Below are 25,177 nucleotides of genomic sequence, written 5' to 3'. Positions count from 1 at the left end.
TTGTAGACATTTTCGACATAGTCGGGATTTTAATATAGTCGGGATTATGGTTTGACAGGATTTCAATACAGTTGGGATTTTGATTGACAGTATTGACACAAGGTGACTAATAGGTCAAATCTTATTTACTCAGTCTATACCAATTATTCTAAAATTGTTGTACCATCCAGATTTCTGAAAATATATATTTTTTTTAAATTATTTTTTAACTTATTAACTTTTACTAAACTAATACAATAAAAAAAAAACATTATTCTTAAATTGTTCAGCATTCGTTCATGCAAAAACAAAACAGAAAACACAGAATTGTTACATGTAATTAATTTATTATTATGTAACAAGTACAGGAGTGGTATTAATTTAAATTTTTACTACATTTCGTTTGGTGCTTGTGGGGAGGCAGACAGACAAACAAAATTAGTTTTTGGGAGCAGACATGACCCACAAGGTGCTGAAACCCCAACCAGTACCAATTGTAACAAGACCTGCTGTCAAGGCAAACAAAGCCTTATCACCAAATCCTGCTTTCAAGTAGCTTGGAACTCCATCATCGATCTGAAATGATAAAATATTAGAAAACCTGCATTACTACCTTGTGAACAGTAAAACATACTTGGAACTTGGATTGTTTGCCTTTAAGTTGATTGTACCTGGCGGAGGCTACTTCAGTTTGAGCCCTGGCACCAGTCTTGCAGAAGTGACGGATGATGGCTTGACCCAAGATCATGTTGTTCTGTAAATAAATAAATAAATAATAATCAAATGTAAGTATCAAGTAAATGTAGAAATAAAGTATACACAAAATATGACTGAGAAAAGATCTAGTGTGTGATTATGTAAAAGTCCGCCAATAAGAAACCCATTTTTTCGGCTCAAGAGAGACCACAAATTAATTTATACGAGTTTAAGTAATCGATTACTGTATACGCACTCACCCTGCTGTTCATTTTGTGTAGATTTACTGGCAAATTTGGATAAATCAAGAAATTTTGTAGCAGAGCTAAACCTTGCCTTGCCTACTGGATAAAAATGTCTTATTGAATATTGCAAGTGTTGCCAACCGTCATGCACATAACTATTATTGATTTTTTCTTATACACATGCATATCTAAATTAGGACATTAATTAGTTTAATACAAATATTAATCTTGCAATATTTTTTATTGTAAAAAACAAATGAATAGACAAAATGTTACGATAATTTGTATATTCGTGTAAGAGAAATTGCATACACTACTTTATTTTGTCTTTTCAAAAGGGCGGGAAATTGAAACGTAATTTTGAATTTAAAAATCGAACATTTGCGTAACCAAGAGAAGCGTATAACTCGAGCGCAATTAGATGAAGGGCGCAATTTTTTGTGCTGTGTTAACACTAACGCTTAACAAAGAGGCTGAATCCGGCTTAAGTTCATCTTTCTTTGGTACAGATTGTTTAACAAGAGAAAATATCAAAAGAAAAAGGACATAAAGAAGTTAATTTCATACTCTCATTACAGCATTGATAAACACTAATACTTACAATTAATCTCAATTTATTTCGTAACAGAAATATCTAAATTCATTTATCTTTTACATGGAGACTTATAACGCGTTGGCTATGGTTTTTATAAATTTAATTATTCGATCCCAAAGTGAACAGAATTTTAAAATTATTTTTGATTTAAACAATAATTTTATGAAATTTTCTTTATAAAATTAAGATCAAATTGTGTTTTTCGCAGTTTAAATATTTTGAATCGACAGAGCTGACAACTTCTCATGAGACACAGATGCGTCTGTATTTATATTATTTGCACAATGTAAATACATTGAAAATATATTTTGCACGGAGGAAGCAAACTTTGTAAGTAAAGGCATACATTTTTTGTAGAATGAGAAGTTATTATAAAGTTTAAAATAAATAAATAAAAGTTTGATTGTTCAACAAAAGAATTATATTGCAGGAAATTAAAACTTTTTACGTAAATAATTTTTATGGAAAACACATTTGATAAGTCAACGAAATTTCCTCGAATTATAAATGACTAATAAAACTTAAAAGAAACAAACTGAAAGAAGCTGAAAAAATATATGTTCGTCAAATGCTCAAAGTTCTTGAATTGATTTTTAAATATTGAAAGATCAAAGAAAAAATAAATAGGAATTAATTATCACCGCAAATTTCATTATCACCTAAACGTATCTCGTAACCACTTAGAAGGTTTAGTCATTTCGTGCGTTACAAGTAAAGTGTGTTAGTATTGTTATAGTAATGAATATAAAAAAAAAGTATCTAGATTGTAAATTTGCAAGGGCTTTGTAGAAGAAGGTAACAATATTGGATGTTGACAATAATATATTATAATTTTCTGGTCTATTCGTTACACACACCCATGCTTTGTGCACGTACTTTAATCGGTGCTCTCATTCAATTGGTTTTAATGCTCAAATCGCTTTTAATTTATTTCTAACTGACTGCGGTTCGCTTCAACACACGCTGACGCAGAGAGTGCGGTACAAAAGTAGATAAAGGTTTGCATGTCCCTTTTTTTTTCAATATTAATATTGAATAAAATCCACCTGCTAGTTTAGATTTACTTAAGACATTGCTCGCGTTTATTATCTCTGTACGTCTATCTCTCTGTCTCAGTTCGTTTCAGTCGCGTTCATTTCTCCCGCATAAGAAAATTCAATTTATTATCATTAAGTTTGTTATCCAGTTCGAGCGAAGTGACGAGACGCGAGCACAAACGAAATAATTCTCAATTCGTAACGCAACGGAGGAGAGAAATTAAAGAAACGAACAAAACTTTATTAATATTATCTGCATGGGGAAGAAGTTCGGAGTTTTGGTGACTGGACTGGATGCATCTTGATGCCGCACGTCCTCCTACTTTGTATTATAATGTAAATTCTTCAGGAGATTTAAGCGACGACAGTGATTTAAATGTGAAATGCAAGTTAATCTTCTCAGTGTTCCACCAGAATTTGTGTGTTGAAAATGTACGTGCAAGACGAAAAAAATAAGCATAATGATTTTTTAGAATATGATTGTGTGTGTGTCCTGTGCATATCTTCTTTAATTGTTCTCCAAGGTTTAAGCAATTAAAGGAATTGACTCTCTGTCTCCGACAAACATATCGAAAACAATAGCGCACCTAAAACTGTAAAATATCGTTAATCTTTCATATCCAGGCAATTAACAAGTAATTAATCAATTGATTTTGTAATTAACAACAAGTAATTTGAGTATCGAATATTTATGTTGTTGTTGTTTGTAGGCTTTTCAAGCAAACGATGAATCCGAAATACTTATTTTTCATCGTGAACTTTGTGGTTTCGATGCACGGAATCATGGGCGACCGATGCAGAAACGAACCGTCGTGCAAAGTGCAGAAAGTCCACGGGATGAAGAGTGCTGATTGCTACAAATTGGATCTGAAGCATATACCGAAATGTCTGACCGAAGACGCGGAGGCAAGTCAATCCAAATTGATTCAATTCAATTCAATAAGATTTAATTAACATTTGATTGATTGCAGATCATCGACCTGAGTTACAATAGAATACGTGAAATTAAATCTGACGATTTGCGCAAATTCAAGTACCTGAAGTTCCTCTACCTCGCCGAAAACATGATCACGAACATCGAGAGCGAATCTTTAGCGGATAAAACCAATCTGCAAGCTTTGGATCTGTCCTACAATGCGTTTTCGCAGACGTTGCCCGAAGTCATCTTCCATTTGCCGTCACTGAAAAACCTGTACCTCAGCCAGAATCAAAACATAAACATCATCGACATAATACACGCCGCGACTCCAATAACCAGCCCTCTTGTCTTATTAGACATATCGCATAACAAGTACTCGGATATACAAACCCTTCCCAATTTAGGAATTGTCCCGACGTTGCTCGTTTACAATGTCTCCGGCATGGACTTCACAATGACTTTCGCGGATGTTGCCGGACTTTGTAACTTGCATTCTTTCGTGCTCGACAATTCGACGGTGTACTTTGAAGATCCATGCGATTGTTGGACAATGGGAAAATGGTTAAAGGATCGAAACGTCAACTTTATACCTTTCGATTGTAAACGGAGCGTCGAGGATGAGTGTAGTTTTGAAATACCGCAGATGGCTGAGGAAGTTTTCAGCGCGTGCAAGCAGCAGCACGCCGAACAGATCTTCCAAGAGAAGTTGAACACAACACTGATTGTTGTTGGATCTATATTGTGTATAGTCTTCTTGAGTCTGTTGATAATAATTTATCGCATACGGAAGAATCGCATTCGGCGACGAGAGATCAAGCGAAGAAATTTCATCTAAATTCAGAAAAGCACAAATTTAGTTTATAGAATCGCTTATACTCTCTCTATATATATATTCATACATTAAGTCTTCGCTATATAGTCTTGAATAATCGAATAATATTATACGAGTGTGCTTGTTTGGAAAGAGCTCTATTGTGATCATAAGTTACAAAAAAAAAAACAATTTAGTTTTAAGATGTATTTAAATTAATAAAAGATTTTATATTATGTTCTTCTACTGAATTTATTGTTAACCTATATAGGAATTACAGACAGCACTAATTTGTTATAAAACATAGTTATTTCAGTAAACATACGAGCACTTGATACGCGATAACTACGATATCTTATCGCAATATATTATACCTATATATACATACAAAATTATGCTACTATCTGTTTACTTTGAGCTTTATTATTAACATTTACTCGCCATGGAATAATTCTCCAATTTGCAACACGAGATGCGCATTCATAAAAACGAATTGAAATTCGAATGCTTCAAGCAATAATGTATAATATACTATGTACCAGCGTATCTCAAACTCTTGACACAAAGTGACAGCTGACATTTAGCAAAGCTATATTTTTGTTTCGATTGTTTAATAGCTCTCCCAATGACAGCTGTCACTTTGTGTCAAATCGAGTGACTGATTTAATATTCATAGCAATTATATCGATACTACAGACAAATATGTTGAGAAACGCTGTTCTAAACCATCAAACAAATGAAGAATAAGCTGTATTACTTATGTATATTTTCTATGAAATAATGCATTTTATTGTATGGTCAGGGCAAACAGTGACTGAATATACACCAACAGATAACAGTGCGATAATTAATGAAAGAAACGGTAAACAGTTCAAAAGTCAAATTTTAATCTCATTATGTACTTTCGTAATATTTCCAAGCACATTAAGGAAAATGTACAAAAGTGATTGTCAAATGAAAATATTCGAAAAGTTTCGACAAGAACGAAATCTATGATTCATTTAAATTATTTTTATTTGAATTTTTTTATAGAATTAGTGACTTCTTCGGTGTTTATCGTATTTACGAGCGTATTATTTTTAAATATTTATTTGAGGAATGTGTTGCCTATATTCGTGTATAAAAAAATTTGTATAAAAACTTGAATAGATGGTTTTTATCAAGAGAAACTTGATTTGTGGCGAAACTTGATTTTATATGCGTAATATAAAAAATAAGGGTCGATTAACAAATATTTTTCTTTTCAGGATGATCGAAGTCGAAAGAAGGTTGGGAAACTTTTGTGTAATGTGTGCTTCAAGTTCAAGTGTAAATATATGTTTAGAAGGAATAAAAACAAATGGGATTCGTTGGTAATTAGAGATGTTCAACAATAATTTAAATTTCTGCGCATAGCGATTAGCCATTATAAGTAAAGATAATTAACTGAATTATCTTTATTACTAAACAAATATTTAATGGTCTAAAAATATAAATTGTATCATTCAGTTTTTTTTTCGATTCATTTTGACAATTATATAATTTAAGTTCGTTACTTTATAAATTATATATTTTTTTTGTTGAGTAAATATATCGAAACCTGTCGCAATAAAAAAATATAGTAATTGGGCCAAACGATGCCGTTGACACCAAATAATACACGTAAGAAGATATAGGGCATAGTTGTACTACATCTGATAAGACAAGAACTTAGTGCACTAAAAAAAATTTATAGAGTAAACAATAATATTGACATAGAATTACATTAATATTATTGTTATTTAATTAAATAGACCTTTATTATATTGTTAAGATACAGAGTGGTAGTTCTTACATGCGAGCTTGAGCTCATTTAGCCAGAAACGGGTCTATATCGCAAGCCCGACAACCGAGAGACCATCTATTGAAAGCCCGACAATCAAAATCCCGACTACCATAATCCCGACAGTATCGAAATCCCGACTACCATAATCCCGACTGTATCAAAATCCCGACTACCATAATCCCAACTGTATCGAAATCCCGACTACCATAATCCCGATAATCGACACTGTCGGGATGTCTTTTATTATTTTAATTTCTACAATTACATTTTTAAATTATTCTACTATATTTTAATAGTCGTACCTATTACTGAAAAAAATATTTTTAAAACCTAGGTCGATGGCTCTTTTGCCCAATTATTAATTGTTGTTATTTATTCTTAATAATATTAATTATTATTGTATTTTTTTTTTCGTTGTGTTATTCATTATAAAACTTAAGAATAAGAAATATTCTATAATAAAATTAGTTTATGTTATTAACAATAAATAACAACAATTAATAATCTTATTAAGTTTTAGATCGTCGAGATTTCGATAGACGGGATTTTGGTTGTCGGGCTTGCGATTGCCACCGCCAGAAACAAATTAAATGTATACATGATGACGATTTTTAATAAAGAAAAAAAAAACAGTTTTATGATTATGGGGTTAACTTAATGCTAGCTGGAACACAAGATAATGGTTGGGGTTAGTTGTCAGGGTTTGGTAGGCGGAGGTTTGGGTCTGCGTGGAGGAACATGGGTTTGATGGTGTTTAGGAAGTGGGTTATGTCAGGGTCGTCATCTGGGGGTGCGTTGTGGGCGAGGACTGCCGATGGGAAGGGAATTTTGTTTTTGGGTTTGCGGGTGCTGGCGGAGATTGGTGGTGCGGGTGTGGTGATTCTGGGAGAAGGATTTGGCGGCATGTCGGCCTTGGAGTTTATGGATAAAATCGGGGATTTTGGAGATTTAGTTTGAGGATTCTGCGGATAACATTTCTCTCAAAGCTGTAGATTCGCTGAAGGCTTGATTGGGAAGCAATTGAGAGGATGGTGGAGGTGTAGTTGAGGACGAGACGGATGAAGGTTTTGTAGGTGTGGAACAGGGTTTTGGGGTGGCAGCCGCCGAGGGATGTGCGGAGGCGGATTATTAACTATGATTTTGATTATATACGATTTCTTACTTCCAATAATGATTATGAAGATGCATATGAAAGTTGGATATTTGGGGAATATGGCGAGCTTTCAATTATTTCAGTAGTTTCTTCCAATTGGTTGCAATGAAGCAATGAAAAATTAACGATCGAAAAAGCAATGTCTTCACATTTTATTGATTTTCTTGGAAACTATAATAGATAGAATGGATCCAAAAGATGCATACGAAAGTTGAATATTTGTGGAATGTAATGTATATTCAATTTGGCTGTAATTCGCCAAATGAATTGATGATTATATAATTAAAAAATATGTTTTATTGAATATTACGTTTATATTATTATGTAATATCAAATCTAGACTATACGTGACATAGAAAAATCCGAAAACTATACTGAATTAATTTTAGATTTGCGTCGTCCATCTGTAACTTTTAAAATAACTGGCTATTTAAGTTGACCTACATTTTTATATATCTATATTTAACTATAGATTTAAGAAAATACCATTAAACTGTTGATTTAAGTAAAGCTTTGTTAAATTTAAAACCTCTGTTTTGTCTACATTTCTATCCAATTACTATTTGTGGTCAAATTATTTCTTATTAAATGTATTTCTCTGGATTCACATTTACTATTACATAACTATTTATTAATACTTAATACGTTTGTTTATGTTTACAATAATATCAACTTTTGTTTTTTGTTGAAATTTTTGTATTCGTTTATGTTTACATCCAATTATGAAAGTAGTTATGTGTGTATGTATCTGTTCTTTTGTTTTGTTCTTCGTTTGTTTATTTCAAGTATTTAATCAATAATGGGTTTTACCTGCATTGACTGCATTTTGAGACTAAATTAATTACTTAAACAACTGGTTTCACACTTTCGCAGTTTATTACAATTAGAAGGAAAGTCATAACGTGTTTTTTTTTCATGATTGTCTTAATTTATTAAGTAAATGTTACAAATTTTCGAGACATTTCTTTGATAATTTATAGAAGAAGTGTGTGAATTTGCTACTAGGATTTTCCTGTCTACAGATTTATCAGTCTGCGTTGTTAATTTTTAATATCAACTTTCTGTACTAAACCTTCTTCCTCTGTCACCTGTTACTCTTATTGTCATACGCATATGCAAAGAAACTTCTTTTTTTTTTAAAACATAAATCGTTCCTAAACGTTGTTCGATGATCGAAACCAATTTATACTCAGGAATTAATGTAAAATGGATGTAATTGCTTATATAAACCTATATAACAGAGTTTCTCAACATGTTTTTACTTCTCGACTCAACATATTCTTTGTGTATTTCACCTGGTTTTGACTCATTAAAAATTGATCGCATCCTAATTAACATTAACAAGATTGATTATTGAATGCTCTTTGAAATAAAACAATTATTACTCGTTGTACGACTAAATTTAAAGATTCATCATAAATTCTAGAATATTCTTATACACGATGACATCATAATCCACTAATTACAAAATTAAAATTGAAACGCACCAACAAAAAAAAAACTGGAATGTTATGTTGTTTACCTGGTTTGCTCTGTTTTTGGAATATAAATAAAAATGTAGTTCCACTAGTAACGATACAAAAAAAAACAAAACAAATATCTCCTACACGTAGCTCATGTTGACTCATACCGGGAATTCAATGATGAAAGTTGTGCAATTAATATAGGAATCGAATCATTTGCGTTTAAGAAAAAGAGAACACACCAAATTTAGATAACTGTTTTTTTGTTTTTGTTTGTTTGTTTAGTTGGTTGGTCATGAAACATGTGAAGCTACGGAAACGTAAACGCGAATGATGGGGTTGGAGATGTGCGATGAATAAGAAGAGGCGTTTTTTTTTGTTGTTGTTGTTCGGCTTTTTGAGTTGGAAAATGGAAGGGGAAGGAATTTATGTTATGTAAAATATTTCTAGACGAAAACAAGTGTGTTTTGATGCTATTTTGATTTGTGTGCGTATTTGAGGAAGCGACTTATGTAATTTTATGATAATGTAACATTCAAATTTTCTTAATAACAACAACATTTAATTTGTATAATTTGATTTAATGCTTACCAACCAAAAAAAAAAAAATTTTTTTATCAAATTTAATGATTTTGTTTTTAACATTTTTGACATTTTATCTATGGGATTTCTTAGGATTTTTATGTAATTTCTATTCCAAGGGTTGACGAGCAATTTAAATATTTTGATTTTTGTTTGCCTTTGTCAATTGTGGGACAGTTCATGAATGGCTACAACGCTGACAAATGTCATTTTTGAAAGCATTCATCTTTAAAATGAGCCTACAATGCATTTTGTGTGGTGTAGTGTCGCCGAGCAATATAGTAATTTTGTTTTTGACATTTTTGACTCTTCAAACTTTGAAAGTTGATTACGAAGACTTCCGAAGGGCTAGAAAGTTGGAAAATGGAGCATTAGAAAGCTTCGATTTTCATTTTTAAAATAAGTTAAAATGATCGTATTGTCGTATAATGCGGCCCAGCAAATTCATGATTACGTTTTTGACATATAACCCATCAAACTTTTAACGTCAATTGCGGAGACTCCTGAAAGGCTAGAAAGCTGGAATATAGTGCTTCGAAAATCTTGGACGTTTATCATTTAATGATATCAAACCTTTGTATCGTGTAGTGTAGTGTCCAGCAATTCAAAAATTTTGTTTTAGACATTTCAAATTTTAAAAGTTGATTACGATGGCTGCCGAAGGGCTATAAAGTTGGAATTGGATTCATTTTTAAAATATGTTCAAAATGGACTTTGTGTCGTATAATGCGACCGAGCGAATTCATGATTTCGTTTTTGACATTTTACCTTTCAAACTTTGAACTTGAATTTCGAAAGCTCCCAAAGGGCTAGAAAGCTGAAAAAGAGGGCGTTGGAAAGCTTGGCTTTTCATCTTTAAAATGAATAGTATGTCTTGTAGCGAGGCCGAGGAATTTCATAATTTTGTTTTTTAAATTTTTTTATATTTTACCTTTTTTTTGATAATAATTAGTATTAGATAATAATTGTGAAATTAAAGAAACGGGAATATACAACAAAAAGTAATATAACCGTTAAATTTCATTGTTGTTATTGAATGGAAACTACTCGAATCTTTGGTAAATAATTATTTGATTATTTACGTGAAAAATAAAATCGTTACATCTATAAGAGATGATGAAGAAAGAAAGAACGAAGAAATAATTTAATAAAAAAAAACAACAATAATAAATAATTTTGAAAGCAGGTAACATTATGAATAATTCCGAGTCGACCAAGGAAATCCCGAATTTAATTCCGTTTCGCAAAGAAGAAGGATCCTTTTAACATTCTTTATAAAAATATATGTTTTCTCTCTCTCTTTCTCTCGCACTCAATCTGAGTGTGCGAAGATAAATGTACAAAAAAAAATCTGGTTGTTGTTGAACTCTCACTATGGATGAATCCAATGTGTAAGATGACGGAAGGTCGTCAGTCGACCTTCTTGGGAATTTGGCGCCGATCTGGTCGTCGTGATGATGATTTCTATTACCGCAAATTCTTGTGGACGTTTGCAATCTACGTAATTGATTATACAAAAAAAAATCTATTCTCTCTCTTTCACACTCGCAAATATTAGTATAACAAGATAATATACAGATTAATTGAGATGAGCATAAGTTAATGTATTCAGTTGACAATTGTTTATTCTACGAACCATATATATAAAATACAAATTTTTGGTGTCCAGATGAAATATGCTGCAACACGACATTCTTACGATCATCAATGGCGCCAGACCCGGATATTTCGGCGACAGATTCGTTCGCCAAGTATACACACACACACATGTAAACATAAATAAATAAATATTCAAATTATTACAAAAATATTTCAATGTTTGACATTTAGTAGAATAAACAAGACGAGTTCTCCAAATACCTCAAGTTATTTGACATTTTGAACTCTAATTTTTCCCCAATAAATATGTTTTGATCATTTCGCATGCGTGCGTGTGAACATTTATTATAGTTCAATGCTATCTATCAATGTGTGTGTTCTTTTTTTTTACTAAATCTAACTGATTAATTTCAAACCATTATCCAAACATTAATAACAATGTAATTAGTAAGAAAAACGATAATCGAACGCCTGACAGTTTTTTATATGAAATTATTAGTTACATCGTTTATTTTCTTCGAGGTAGACAAGACAAGACAAAAAATAATAATAATAGAAAACTAATTATAAAATGAAATATAGTTTTATCGTGTTTTCATATTTGATTAAATTACATAACAACCGCACATGGCAAATATAAGTTTGAATACTCAAATGAAACTTAAATAATCAGGCTTTCATTACAGTTTATTGATTTATTTGTAACTATAACTGTTTTTCTGTAATAAGCATTTAAAATTGAATAAACCATTTTTCAATGCAATGTCTTCATATTTCATTGAATTACTCGATAACCACAAATTGGTAAAATAAGTTTGAATACTCAAATTAAACATAAATAATCAAGCTTTCATTATAGTTTATTGATTTATTTGTAACTATAACTGTTTTTCTGTAATAAGCGTTTAAATTTGACAGTTTTTATAATAAATGAAATTATTAGTTACATCGTTTATTTTCTTCGAGGTAGACAAGTCAAGATGGAAAAAAAAATAATAATAGAAAACTAATTATAAAATGAAATATCGAGAGGACGTTTTATTTGTCGGAAGTTCGCAGTACACCGTAGTTCTTTAAGTTCAAGGTGCAACTAACCTTTTTTTTTGTTATATCGTATGCGTATTTCATTAAAATAAAATCTTTGAACTTTGTTTCATTAGAAGAGTCGGACGTAAATGCAAATGCCGCGGATGGAAGCGCTTCGTGATTACTTCTAATCAAGGATTTTGGAGTAATTATATTGATACAAAAAGTATATATAAAAAAAACGTTCATAATAAACAATAAAATCACGTTAAAGAAAACAACTTTTAAGTATCGCATATGCACTTAACTACATTTTATTGAATTAAACGATAATCACACATACTAAATATATGCTTGAATACTCAAATTAAATAAAAACATTTAAGCTTTAATTAGAATATTGATAGATTTGTATCTATTACTGTTTTTTTGTAATAAGCGTTCAAAATTGAAAAAAAACTTTTTTCAGTGCAGTGTCTTCATATATTATTGAATTATTCTATAACCACACATCGCAAATACATGTTTGAATACTCAAATTAAACATACATATTCAAGTTATAATATGAGGTTGTTGTAAGATTTGTATCTATTATTGTTTTCCTGTAATAAGTCTTCAGAATTGAAAAAAAAAATCTAATTTTGAATTTCAATAGTCGGTGTCTTTAAATTGAGAAATGTGAATTTAAATACTCCTATTAAACTTAAATATAAACATTTACATTAGAATATATTGACAGAGTTGTATCTATTTCTGTTTTCTGAATATTCAGGCTTTCATTAGAGTGTATTGACAGATTGGTACGCACACATTTTTCAATACAATGTCTTCATATTTTATTGAATTACACTACAACCGCACTTGACATAATATATGTAAGATTACTTAAATTAAACTTAAATAATCAAGCTTTCATTATAGTTTATTGATTTATTTGTAACTGTGTTTTTCTGTAATAAGCGTTTAAATTTGAAAAAAAACGTTTTTCAATGGATTATCTTCATATTTTATTGGATTACTCGATAAATACACATGGCAAAATTATAAGTTTGAATACTCAAATTAAACTTAAATAATTAGGCTTTCATTGTAGTTTATTAATTTTTTGTAACTATAACTGTTTTTCTGTAATAAGCATTTAAAATTGAAAAAAAAAACGTTTTTCAGTGGAGTATCTTCATATTTTATTGGATTACTCGATAACTACACATGGCAAATATAAGTTTGAATACTCAAATTAAACTTAAATAATTAGGCTTTTATTGGAGTTTATTGATAGATTTGCACCTGTAACTGTTTTTCTGTAATAAGTTTTTTTTTTCAATGCAATGTATTCTAATTTTGTATAAGTTTAAACATTTATAATAAACTTAAAAATTAGAGTAAATTAACAAATTTGTATTTATTATTGTTTTCTTGTAATAAGCAAAAACATGTTTCAATAATAAAAAATGCCCAATTTTAAGTCGATCTCTTCAATATGTATAAAATGAGGCATTTGTTCATAATTGCAAATATAATTATAGTGATTTTAAATATAAACTGTTTACCGAGATTTCAACGTGGTTCGTAAATAACATTGGTTAATGGAGCGACATTAAAAAGAATTTCTTTTATACGAAGAAATTATCAACGGTTTTGTGGAAATCCCAAAATTATGTAAATTGTCTGCGAGGACGCTGATGATCATCGTCAGATGATGCTGATGATGTGGTACACCGAATAGTGTGTATCCGCAAAGAATGAACGAAATGAATTAAACATCGTTTCCCACGATGTGATTCTTACGCTTCTGTAGTAGTTGGTTGGTATATAATGTAGCCGCCGGAATGGAAGGAATGTTATATTCTTTACTGACGTCACTGCGGCCAGTATATAAAGTATGTCTGGGTTGTCGGTCGAAGCAATTTGAGTTTAACATTTTACTGCTCAACAACAAACCGATCGCTCCGCGTCTAAACAATTTCTCAGCAATTATTTCTAAAAAAAAACGTAATTAATTTATAAATTATCAAGATGATCATGTTCGGGCTTCTGTGTTTTTGTGCGGCGTTTGGTGAAATTACGTCCTCCGCCATACCCATGTGGGAATATTTAAGTAAAGATGAAAAGGTAAGCTTATTAAAACGAATATCTAAGTTCTTTCAAATTTCACTCTCTTTTTATGTACAAAATTGCATTCAATTCGTAATTTGATCTATGAATATTTATATAATTTTCGTTTTTTTTTTTGCTATTCAAGATGTCCTATCTGTATTCGATGTTCGCGAACCAAGTGGAGACATTTTGTGAATCGTCCGATATGAAAAACTGCAACCAGGATCTGCTCAAATACGGATTAAACAAGTTGAAAGTTATGCCTGAAGATCATTTGGACACGATGGATCCTTACCAAAGGGGAGCACACACACTAAGTAAGTCAAAAGAAACGAATATAATTTAGATTAAGTCTTTTAATCGAGTAAATTCATGCAAAGAAGAAAAAAAACATATAAAATCGAAACATCACTTGCTGCAGCGGCTTGTTGGCCTCTGCTGTTGAATTTTTATATAAAAGATTAAATAAGGTCAAGATAGAAGCAAGTAATGGAGATGCAGGTCAGCATTGTGTATATGTACGTATTCCTTAGATTCGTTTGAGACCTTGGTTTTAGAGAGTTCAAAGGAAATGTGCGCACGATAAAATAATCAATAAGGAAACTCGTTAATTATTATATTTATTATTGTGCGTTTTCACTTGTATTTATTTCTTGTTTATTGTTAATTCGCAGTTTGGGATTCGATGATGGAAGGTCACGAGATGATGTCAAAGAAGCCTAAACAAAAGGAAACGTCTTCGGTGAAACCCAATTCGTACGACGATCAATCATCATTTTCGCTGAACGAAGATTATCAAGGTCAAGCGTCGGCGAGAATCGAGACCGTCTACAAAGTGTTGCCACCAAGAAACGTCCTCACAATTTCGAGCGGTCCGTCGCAATACAAGACGCCTTTCGTCCAGAACAAAGTGGATTACGTGAACGTTCCCTTAACCGGTCCGATGGTCGTCAAAGTCCATCTGGATGGAAGTCCGGTGAAAGATCACACGGATTTACCGCAAGACGACGATCTCAAACACTACAAGATGTCCAAACTGAGGCTGCCCAATTTCTCTTGAATCCACTCACTTTTTCCCACAATTATTTTCTTTCTTTTTTAATTATTATTCTCTTACGTTCTGTAAAATGAATTTTTGCCAAAATTGCTGTGATATATTTAACGTATATGCTTTATTCTTATTAATTATTATTTTTTTTTGTTCGTGCGTGTACATATTTATTTAGAGAATGTCTGATATTATTTATATTTGTAGATACTTAGTGATAGTGATTAAGTAATTTATAACTCTATTATTATACCCTTCCTATTTTTTATGTAATAATAATAAACAACAAACTATATTAATTTCTTTTTTTTTGTTTCGAAACCAAACGACTAATTCCACTTAAACCGTATCAAATTGCGCATTCAAAGAGCGTAAATTCAGCTCGACACTTTCTTTGTCATTGTAAATTGTTTTGGGAATGTGCACCAATTAAAAGTTCAATCACCTTTTCTATTCTTTAATTATTATTATTTTTTTTGATAACAAATAATTTAAAATATGCTCAAAATGCAAACATAAATAACGCTTATTCGGTGTATTCCGTAAAATGCTAGTGTTATCACAAATAGTATACATAGAATACATTGAAAGTGTACAGTAATATAATAACTCTCACATAGTGCGGATTTTCACGGTCTGAAAATTTCAAATTTGCTTGCATCTTCAAACTTTGATGAGTTTGGATCTATTTACTTCATTTTTTTCTCTTTCTAACGGCCTTCTATCATCCACGTTCATACTTGTCAATCAATGTGCTAAGTACCGAGGTCTTTCGGCTCAAGGATTAAAAGAAAACGAGCAAGATGCTACAAATGAAAAGCAAATATTGATGCAATGTGGTTACATTTCCTAAATATCCAGCTTTCATAAGCATCTTACAGAATAATTCCATCTATTATAATTTCCGATAAAATCAATAAAATGTGAAGACATTGCTTTTTCGACCATTAATTTTTCAAATCTTCATTTTGGAACGTGAATTACAGACAGCCACCACAGCATTGAATGAATACTGTTCGAAATTATTCAGCTATCATGAGCATCTTTCGGATCCTTTTCATTAAGTTAAAAAACAATCACCAACACATGCATTAGAATCAATAAAATGTATTTAGTTCAATTTAATATACATGCAAACAGTTTCTTTTCGGTTAACATATAAAGAACATGATCGGTGGCAACAACGCCAAGGATCTCATCCTGTCCCAAATTCAGCACGAATTGTTGCGCCAATTGGTGCAACGTTTTTCCGCATTTCCGGTTCCTCAATTCCCCGCCGAACGAATGGTTCTGCCTGTACACGAAGACGTGACAATGGCTTTCACTAATAACCACATAATCGTGATTCGGTGAGCAAGTCATTATCTTTTTCCTTTGCTTCGACGCCTGAATGTAACCCATTGCAGTCAACGATGCGACGTGCTTCAATCTCCATTCTTCGGATTCGCATACGTTCTCCCACAGATTAGCATCCTCATCTTGCTGTAAAACTATCGAATCCTTGGCATTGAACAGATACTTGCTGCCACCCAAATTCGATCTATGCGTCGCTCCAGTTTTCTTCAATCTCTCGATGACCGCATTGTTGTTCTCCGGAAAATCGCATTCCTCCATATCGGCGTTATTGCAAATTGAACTGGACGAGTAAATCTGACAAAAAATAATTCAAATTCGACCAAATTTCAAATATAAATTACGAAAACTTACCTCATTTTCAGTTGTAAACTTGCTCAATTTAGTATTGGCTTCAATGACTTCCAGCTCATCAGCTTTATAATCACCAGACAATCCCTCAATGAATTCAATCCATTTAACACCAGACACCTGTTTGCTTGCAGTTAAAGCTAAAGTTCCATTTTCTTCATTAAACACCACTGAATTTTCTTTCAACTCTCCACCCAACCTTCCCACCATCAAAACATTGTCATCTTTATCAAATACTTGAATGTTTCCATCTTTTACAATTGCTTTAGACCCTACTTTGAATTCAACTCTAATAGTGTCAGAGTCTTGTGACCAAACATACTTAATTTCAGCTTCATTTGTTTCAGGAAAGAACGTTTTCTCAGCCCCAACCAAAATGGAATCTGATTCAATCACCTGAGCAAAATACAAATCTCCCTGTGATTCAAATTTGTGCACATCAAATTGATCTGATAATAAATCAACTTCGATCCACAGTAAATTAGATTTGTTCTCCACTATATTGTATAGTAAACAGTGTAACTTATCACCTAACAATTTACTATGTTTGATGACAACTGCACAATCGACATCTATTTTCCTCATCAGTTTCCAATCTGAATTTTCCCTATCGATTTCTAAAATATATATGGAACTAATCCCATCTGATACGACTGCTAATTTATCTGATGGGAAATCCAAAGTAGGATTATAAGTGGGTTTGTGATCAATTGGAAGTTCCCAAACCGAAGACTTATTGAATATCCCATTGAGTAGATCAAAACCGATTTGCTGTATCACGAAAGATGCATCAATGTAGTATACATCATTATCACTATTATTAGCAAATAAATGATTGTGCAGACTGAATAGTTTCGTTTCCTTGTAGCCACAATTTAGTGTCGGTACTGTTAAAGGAGTTTCAATGTTTTTCTCACTGTATGTTGATAAAGAAGCCAAGGAAAGTTTGTAGCCAGCAAAATCGGAATCGATTAATTCGCGATTCGCTCGTAAATTAATATCATCCGGCATTATAATCTCGAATTTCTTGACTAAAAGTGGATGTGGATTCACATAAACTTTTGTTTGGTTATGTTTTGAAGAAAGATAGGTCAATTCAAGTTATTTACACTTGAACATGCGCGGTAGACTGCTTCCAACTCGTGAAAATATTAATTAATTTTTTACAATCCGTGACGCACATTATCGTTGATAATTGGGAATTCCACGTAAAAGAAGCTACATAATTAATTTTAGCACGTCTTATTACAAAAAAAATCTCTTAATAATAATAATTTATTCTCTTCTCATCTTTATTTAGTTTGTATTAGTTAAGTGTAAATGAAATTGAACTTTATACGCTGATCAGATCTAAATGTTGGTAATTCGGGACAAAAAATGTGTAATTTCTTCAAATTTTGCAGCTTTTTACACGAAAGACTGATTATATTCTCTGTACTGTATTCTTTAATATCAATATTCGTTATTCAGTTTAATTCATTACTTTTCGAGTAATTAAGTATGCATTAAATTAATTTCTTAAAACCCATAGAGATATTTTCGTTACGTAATTTTATAGAAATTAAGAAAAAAACGTGAAAACTCTCAGCAAAACAGCGATTTTTAAGAAAATCCTAATCCCTTTTTTCCCATTTGAACAGCTCGTAGCTGGGTAAGAACACGAAGATGCAAATAATCTCGCTAATAAGTGATATATTCTGCTTTCAATTTTGACGATTTTTAAGAAAATCCTATTCACTTTTTTACAATTTCTACAGCTCATAGCAGGTGACTCGACGACAGCATGATCATGTAATTAGTTTAAGTGGTTGTCGAGATATTCACGGGGTTTTCGAGCTCTTAGTAGCCGACTCCGCGATAGCACGAAGATGAAAATAGGCTCGTTGTAAAGGTGAGATATTCTGCTTTCAATTGTGTAATTATCTTAAAGGGTTGTCGAGAAATTCACGAAAGACTGAAAACAAATCGGGAAAAACGTCGATTTTCCTCTTCGTAACGAACATTACAAATGCATCAAAAGTTACGTAATTTTCGTGCAATTAAGAAAAAAAACGTGAAAACTCGTAAAGATATTTTCAATTTTTTCAACTGGAAATTCCATGGAAGTTTATTGTCTGAGAAAATCACTAAAATGTGAGACACTCTTTTTCGAAAGTTAACTTTTCACTTTTCATAACAATGTTAACAGCTGGCAAAGCGCATTACAAAACCATAATACTGTTATAAAATATTATTATTAATACTTATTTCTAGCTGCAAATTCTGATTAAATGTCGTTCGGTTATCGGATTTTTTGATAACCAACCGGACTTTGCAATGACAATTAATAATTTATAAATAAATAAATAATGAAAAAGAAAATTACGTTCTAAGAATATATTATATATGAAAAATTAACAGGGACTTAAAATATATATTATATATTTGAAACTTTCAAATTATCACACATGCGAAAAATCACTTTGTCATTCGACCAAAATATCACTCTCTCAAACAACGTCAAGCGGTCCGAGGTGATCTTTCCGCGTCTTATCGATATTCGGCAACGCTTTCAGACGTAGAGGCTTCTTCAGGTAATTCTCAGACGAGACTAAATAATTGTTGAATTTCTTTGGCGATCTTTGCTGGAAACTTTGAGACACACTCGACGTCGGTTTATTATTCCTAGCGAAATCTGTAAACAGTCAAATTTGTTTATATTAAAATTTGCAAGAAACTTTTAACTTCAATCAGCTTTTACCATTACCTCGCCAAGTGTTGAAAACGTGATTCGTGTCCATGCGCAGCGACTGATTCAACAGTTCCGTCGCTCGTTTCGGTTTAAAATAATTACCTACAATATCGTTACCCTAACAAAAAAAAAATAATTAAAATATTTGCTTGATTATAAATGTAAAGTTTACATCAAAGTTGGGCGGTGAATTTGGGGCGCTCCAATTCTTGATGCTCGTCTCCGAATTACTCGAAGATATCCGATTATGATTTTGACCTTTAACATTTGTTAATTTGATTAAGAAAGTTAATTATTAAATGCTTGGTAGTTACCTGCAGGTGGTAGTTTAGTTCTGTGCACAATCATTTCAGGTAGTCGATACTTTTGACAATCGTCCAACCAAACCGCTTGCTCTTTAATTGCCTCCAAATTACTATCAATAAAAAAAACGTAACTAATATTTAGTTGAATTTAAGAATTTGTTTGTTATTTAAAAAAAAACAAATCAAAATAGTTTCCAGATGTCTAGGTTTAACATTTCTACATTATAGCAAATATACGTTAATTTGCTTATTTTAATTACTGACAATCTGCATTTTTTGTTCATTGGCAAAATAAATATAAATTTATCACGAACCCACGATGACATTTTACTTGATTTCACAAAGGATTTAAGTTTGAATTCAACAACATAAGTCTCATTAATTAATATTTTAAAATTTTAAAGCGGGAGGCGGGTTTACTAAAAGTTTAAGAAGCACTGATTTAACGCACCTATAGTTGCATTCCTTTTTCAAAGTGCCGACGATCTTCTCCGAGATTTGCGACAACAATTGCGTCGTCATCTCTTGTTTCCTGATCGTATCTAAATAATCTTGTCTTTCCGTTTCGAATTCACCCTGAATATCGCATATCTCCTTCTCCAATGATTTCACCTTAAACACAAACAACATAGAATCATCGATATACACATTTATAAAACAATACTTTGAGTCGATATTTCCTCAACGCTTCCGTTTTCGAATTCAACTCCTGACTGATGTCTTTGTACTGGTTTTGCAGGATCTCCCGATCCTCGTTCATCTCGATTTTTGCTAACACGTGCGCTATTGCGCTCAACCGTCTTTCCGACGCCAACTTTTTCCGTTTCCTCTTATCCGATAATTCCAGATCGTCCGCCTTTTCGCCACCAATTAAACTGGCTTTCAGCATTGCGATCCTCTTCAAAATCTCCTCCTTGTTGACCGAATCGCCTTTGCTCATCTGCAACAGCTCAATCTTCTTCTGGTACTCGTGCTTGATTACGTCGATCTGTTTAAGGATATTCTCCTTTTCCGTTCTTTCGTGTTCGTGCAAATTCTTCAGTTTCCTCATCTCTTGTTCGTATTCGGTGATCAGGCGATCCCTCTCAGTGTCCAGATCGCTTTCCCTGTTGTTATTTTTCGATGGGAGGTCGTCATCGTCATCATCATCATCGTGTTTGTCATCGTCTATTTTCAATGGTGTCGATAGACGAGATTCCAGCATCTTTTTTAGCTTCTCTATTTCCTCCTGGTACTGTCGCAGCATCGTGTCTTTGGGATCTTCGTTGACGCGCGGTTTGTTGCTTATATTTTTAGCGCGATTTGCATATCTTAGGGTCGACAATGTTTCCATGTAATTCCTGCTGGCCGGACTTATGCAGGCGATCATTAACGTTCTCGTGTTTCCACCCAAAGAATCCTGAAATATTACAAATACAGACAATGCTTCCACTTCGATGATTATTGTCATTATTACCTGAAGAAGTCTCGTTAATTTGGAATCTCTGTACGGGATGTGCTTCGCCTTTCCATCGACCAAAGCCGATATAACGTTACCCAATGCGCTAAGAGATAAATTAATTTTTGTCGCTTCCTTCAGTCTATCTCCGGTCGCTCCAGTTTTAGCCTGCCTCTCGGAGCCGGCCAAATCGACCAAATTGAGTTTACCTTCAAACAAATACAATTTTAATTGTAACCACTTTCATTTCATTACCGACGACTTCGAGTTCGTTTACCTTTCCTAATGTTCTCTTTGTCATCGATGTGCGAGATCTGCTCTATACTAATCGTAAAAATACTGTGAGATCTTGAGCTATTCTGATTCATCAATGTTGCGCCTATCATCCTATTTTTGGTTCCGTATTGGAAATAACGTTCGCACTCGTGCACATTGTGCACCGGTTCTTGCGTCAGTCCAGGTATTTGCAGACCCTCATTCGGCATTTCCTTCAAATTCAGTTTATTTTCTTGTCCCAGTTTTTCGTGTGGTTGCAGTAAATCCCTAAAAGTTTATCATTATCAATCTCTTCTAAGGTTTTTAAACCTTAAACCAAATAAAAGTGCTGAAACATTAAAGATATTCGATAAAAATGAAGTGATTATCGAAAAATTGCCATGTATGGTTTTAAAATGGGCTGTGTCTGCGTCTCAACGTCGAATCAGGAAGGTTTAAACAATTCTTATTGGGCCAAGAATAGAAATAAAAATAAGAGATAAAAATTTCGAAAGGAAAACGATAAAAATCAGCAGTTGCAGCTGCAAATCACATCGCTAAATGCTGAACGAGGGATCGGCCATCCCCGGCTCTTTTCGTTTTTAACATTTCTATTGGTTCTAATGATCGGGTCGGCCCTGCCCGCACAAACCATAAGTCAATTGTTGTAATTGTGTAAATGCATTATTACTTGCCAAACTACTTTTAGAAAGTTGGTTTATGTTAAACTCTTCAGAATGTAAAAGCAATCATCGAATTACCTAATTTGCTCGTTGTAAATCTCCAAATAGCTGACCAATGCTAAATACTTGGTTTGTGTAGCAACAGAAATCGCCTCGAAGATGTGCTCGAACGCACGCGAAATTATTCCCTTCTCTGGTGGATCCGACGATTTATCGCCTTCCATAGAATACGATTTGCCGCATCCAGTTTGGCCGTACACGAAAATCGTGCTATTATATCCTTCGAGTACGCTCTGCAAATTCAATTCAATTAACAAACGATTATCAAAATTATACATCAATTACCTCTATCAACGGATAACAGATGTCATTGTAAATGATTTCCGTGTTCGAATCCTGATTGTACACCGAATCAAAGGTGAATTGTTTTGGCAGCGCGCTTCCCCTCTCATTCGGATCGTAAATTTCGACCATGCAATCTTTCATCTTCACAACGACCTGAAATTATTGTTACCAATAACAAAAATCATTAATAATCATTTGGAAATGAGTGTTTGTACCTTGCTGTTGAGGGTCAGTTCGCTGTGGTTCATCGGTCTGCATCGCACGATCACCTTCACGTTTTCGGCCATCGTCAATCCGAGGATTTTTTTCTCTTGCAGTTAATGCTGTTTGAATGATTCATAGATTTCTATCTGAAAAAAAAAGTGGAGTATGTTATGTGACAAGTGTGACATTTCGAATTATTGTTAGATGAAAAATAAGGCAACGGAAGTCTGCTTTTTGTCGTACATTAAATCTTTCATTACTTCATTTTGAAACTTATATTATAGGCCATTAGATGAAACTACAGGAATAACTCAATATTCGCAACATTACTTAAATATTCAAGTTTCATATGCATTTTTTTGGATACGTTCTATTTATTATAGTTTCTGAGAAAATCAATAAAATGTGAAGACATTTCTTTTTCGAGCGTTAATTTTTCAAAACTTTATTTGTCAACGTGGATTATTCCGAAACGGATAAACCACAGCAATATTTGAATATTCGCTACATTCCCCAAATTTTCAACTTTCATATGCATCTTTTGCATCCATTATATCGATTCTTTTTTTCTGAGAAAATCAATAAAATGTTAATTTTTAATTACTTCATTTATCAACGTTTTGCAAATATATCGAAAGTACTAAAAATCAATATTATATTTGCTTTTTATTGTGAAAAATGTGATTCATGATTCTGAATTTCCATAATTCAGCAATTGGATAAGAATCAAAACGCGCAGATGTCTATCAATTGTTTTTTCTTTTGTTTTTCTTTTTAAATGTCAAGAAAGCGATTTCAGAGAAGCCCAGTCGTTCAATGACTACTGTAAAGGAACCATTCTATAAAGTACAAATGAACTGTTGACCCCGGTTATACACACGAAATATACAATGAACATTCCTCGCGCGCAAATGGAAATAATAATAAAAAAAACATTATCGAACTGTTATTCATAAAATGTATTAATTCCTACACGACATAATACTCTTTTTTTATTTTCACATGAGAAATGTAATCGTGCATCATAATGGGACGAGAATATTGTAATAATAATTTAACTATTGCCTCTATAAAAAAAGTCTACAAAAAAAAATCACATTATTAGTACGTTAATTAGTGAAAAGTTTCAGCTAATACTGACAATAGAAACAAATTTACATGTTTCTAGTTCAAACTTTTCTTTCTCTGCAATCAGATTTAATATTTTATAACGTCTTCTATTATTTACAGTCTATTCTTAGTGAATATTTCATAAATTACAATTGTAGGGAAGTGTCCTATGACAATTTCCCCTTAGTTAGTACCTTTTTATGTAATAGTAGGGTTGTTTCTATAAAAAAAGCATAGTTTTAAAAATTCAAAAATTAAACAACAACAAAAAAAACTTTGAAATTGCTAAGGAAATATTCTGTGTTTGTTAAATAATTTAAATGTTTAATGAAAGAGGGGGTTGCTTTGCGATACGCATATGTTTAATGTAGTCATCGCTATGGTTACATTTTTTTTTTCAAGTTCACAGTAACTCGATACACGTTTCTAGCAGAGGGTTAATCGATACAATTTAAATGAAAACATATCGTTTTGTCAAGGTGTAATTTCTTTACGATAAAAGCAATTATACGACATAGTTCATTCCACGTTCATTTATTACACATTCCATTTGCGCGTTAATAATAAACAAACAAAAAAAAAACTATTTCTACTCGAATTATTTTAGTTATACAACAAAAAGTTTTTTGTTTCACTAAAAATTAATAATATATCAATATATTATAAAGTCAATTAATTAAATATATCAAAGTTGTTGTTTCTCTAAATAATTAATTGTGAGTTTTATAAATGCGATAATTTCTTTCAATTGAATGCAAGTATTTTTATTTATGTATAATTATATTTACATACTTACTCGATGATCGTGTCTTTTAATTGCATCCACACTTGATACTCATTGCTGAATTTACACTCGTTATTCATCAAACAAATTCATCAATTTCCGTCCGTATATTGACTGCACCACGTTATGACTTGACCTCAACTAACGAGGTAGCTTTTAACTTTGACCAGTACACACAGGTCAGTCCGTAAAATACCCTAACAACGGAACGTCGAACAAAACACAAACACGAGTCGCGCGCATTTATTATTTAAATAAATAAGATTCCGTCCATTTCGTGTTTATTTGCCCAAAAAAGTGTGCTTTCGATATCAATTAGATTTTATTATGATCAATTTCAAAGAATTCAAGCTTTATATTCGTATTTTCAAGTAATTGAAAGTTAAGAATAAATAGCGAGTAACACGTATATCTGACCTTGTCAATATTCCCTCCCTTGATCCGTCAATAATATCAATTATTTTCTGACCACTTCATCATAGCCACCCTACTCCAATATTTTATGAACGACCTAATGAATTATACAATAATCGCTCCAATACGACGATTTGAATACTTCAACA

At 32.2% G+C, this 25,177-nt stretch overlaps 5 protein-coding genes across 11 annotated transcripts; 2 read left to right on the top strand and 3 right to left on the bottom strand.

The window, feature by feature from the left end:
• Positions 1-309: 309 nt before the first annotated feature.
• LOC108559018 (cytochrome c oxidase subunit 7A1, mitochondrial-like) lies at positions 310-1,048 on the bottom strand. The gene is made up of 3 exons (XM_017916137.1): positions 936-1,048; positions 614-733; positions 310-555 (listed from the first exon to the last, which is right to left on the bottom strand). The coding sequence occupies exons 1-3, from the start codon at positions 945-947 to the stop codon at positions 418-420; spliced, it is 270 nt and encodes an 89-aa protein (XP_017771626.1). The 5' UTR covers positions 948-1,048; the 3' UTR covers positions 310-417.
• A 1,383-nt stretch (positions 1,049-2,431) lies between these two features.
• Positions 2,432-4,462, top strand: LOC108559014. 3 transcript variants are annotated; one of them, XM_017916131.1, is made up of 3 exons: positions 2,432-3,187; positions 3,263-3,458; positions 3,524-4,462. In XM_017916131.1, the coding sequence occupies exons 2-3, from the start codon at positions 3,279-3,281 to the stop codon at positions 4,304-4,306; spliced, it is 963 nt and encodes a 320-aa protein (XP_017771620.1). In that variant the 5' UTR covers positions 2,432-3,187; positions 3,263-3,278; the 3' UTR covers positions 4,307-4,462. The 3 variants fall into 3 exon arrangements, with proteins under 3 accessions (XP_017771620.1, XP_017771621.1, XP_017771622.1); XM_017916132.1 differs by having other exon boundaries at positions 2,432-3,207; XM_017916133.1 differs by having other exon boundaries at positions 2,436-2,513.
• A 9,293-nt stretch (positions 4,463-13,755) lies between these two features.
• Positions 13,756-15,135, top strand: LOC108559034 (rhythmically expressed gene 5 protein). The gene is made up of 3 exons (XM_017916163.1): positions 13,756-14,022; positions 14,153-14,324; positions 14,682-15,135. The coding sequence occupies exons 1-3, from the start codon at positions 13,927-13,929 to the stop codon at positions 15,065-15,067; spliced, it is 654 nt and encodes a 217-aa protein (XP_017771652.1). The 5' UTR covers positions 13,756-13,926; the 3' UTR covers positions 15,068-15,135.
• A 430-nt stretch (positions 15,136-15,565) lies between these two features.
• Positions 15,566-17,870, bottom strand: LOC108559033 (nudC domain-containing protein 1). Its single transcript, XM_017916162.1, has 2 exons — positions 16,763-17,870; positions 15,566-16,705 (listed from the first exon to the last, which is right to left on the bottom strand). The coding sequence occupies exons 1-2, from the start codon at positions 17,768-17,770 to the stop codon at positions 16,172-16,174; spliced, it is 1,542 nt and encodes a 513-aa protein (XP_017771651.1). The 5' UTR covers positions 17,771-17,870; the 3' UTR covers positions 15,566-16,171.
• A 1,292-nt stretch (positions 17,871-19,162) lies between these two features.
• On the bottom strand, positions 19,163-24,775 carry LOC108559021 (osmotic avoidance abnormal protein 3). 5 transcript variants are annotated; one of them, XM_017916146.1, is made up of 12 exons: positions 24,619-24,775; positions 22,732-22,866; positions 22,517-22,669; positions 22,250-22,464; positions 21,511-21,776; positions 21,252-21,442; positions 20,460-21,194; positions 20,247-20,407; positions 19,805-19,905; positions 19,663-19,748; positions 19,500-19,608; positions 19,163-19,433 (listed from the first exon to the last, which is right to left on the bottom strand). In XM_017916146.1, exons 2-12 carry the CDS (start codon positions 22,801-22,803, stop codon positions 19,249-19,251), a joined length of 2,274 nt encoding a protein of 757 aa, XP_017771635.1. In that variant the 5' UTR covers positions 22,804-22,866; positions 24,619-24,775; the 3' UTR covers positions 19,163-19,248. The 5 variants fall into 5 exon arrangements, with proteins under 5 accessions (XP_017771635.1, XP_017771634.1, XP_017771633.1 ...); XM_017916145.1 differs by having other exon boundaries at positions 24,623-24,775; XM_017916144.1 differs by having other exon boundaries at positions 24,627-24,775.
• Between the last annotated feature and the right edge of the window lie 402 nt (positions 24,776-25,177).

Source organism: Nicrophorus vespilloides, unplaced genomic scaffold, assembly GCF_001412225.1.
Source record: "Nicrophorus vespilloides isolate i.1.1-1 unplaced genomic scaffold, Nicve_v1.0, whole genome shotgun sequence".
NCBI classification, from domain to species: Eukaryota; Metazoa; Arthropoda; class Insecta; order Coleoptera; family Silphidae; genus Nicrophorus; species Nicrophorus vespilloides.
The sequence above is the reverse complement of the archived record's forward strand: the minus strand, read 5'-3'. Positions and strand labels throughout refer to the sequence as shown.

Bases quoted from the DNA above. Each gene is read 5' to 3' on its own strand.
- LOC108559014 (XM_017916131.1), top strand. From the start codon at position 3,279: ATGAATCCGAAATACTTATTTTTCATCGTGAACTTTGTGGTTTCGATG. The intron at 3,459-3,523 runs GCAAGTCAATCC...GATTGATTGCAG, and splicing joins GTCTGACCGAAGACGCGGAG to ATCATCGACCTGAGTTACAA.
- LOC108559018 (XM_017916137.1), bottom strand. The intron at 556-613 runs GTATGTTTTACT...TTATCATTTCAG, and splicing joins GCAAACAATCCAAGTTCCAA to ATCGATGATGGAGTTCCAAG.
- LOC108559034 (XM_017916163.1), top strand. From the start codon at position 13,927: ATGATCATGTTCGGGCTTCTGTGTTTTTGTGCGGCGTTTGGTGAAATT. The intron at 14,023-14,152 runs GTAAGCTTATTA...TTGCTATTCAAG, and splicing joins ATTTAAGTAAAGATGAAAAG to ATGTCCTATCTGTATTCGAT. The intron at 14,325-14,681 runs GTAAGTCAAAAG...GTTAATTCGCAG, and splicing joins AAGGGGAGCACACACACTAA to TTTGGGATTCGATGATGGAA.
- LOC108559021 (XM_017916146.1), bottom strand. From the start codon at position 22,803: ATGGCCGAAAACGTGAAGGTGATCGTGCGATGCAGACCGATGAACCAC. The intron at 19,749-19,804 runs GTAACTACCAAG...CAAATGTTAAAG, and splicing joins AACTAAACTACCACCTGCAG to GTCAAAATCATAATCGGATA. The intron at 19,434-19,499 runs GTAAAAGCTGAT...GACTGTTTACAG, and splicing joins CAACACTTGGCGAGGTAATG to ATTTCGCTAGGAATAATAAA.
- LOC108559033 (XM_017916162.1), bottom strand. From the start codon at position 17,770: ATGCCGGATGATATTAATTTACGAGCGAATCGCGAATTAATCGATTCC. The intron at 16,706-16,762 runs GTAAGTTTTCGT...ATTTTTTGTCAG, and splicing joins AGTTTACAACTGAAAATGAG to ATTTACTCGTCCAGTTCAAT.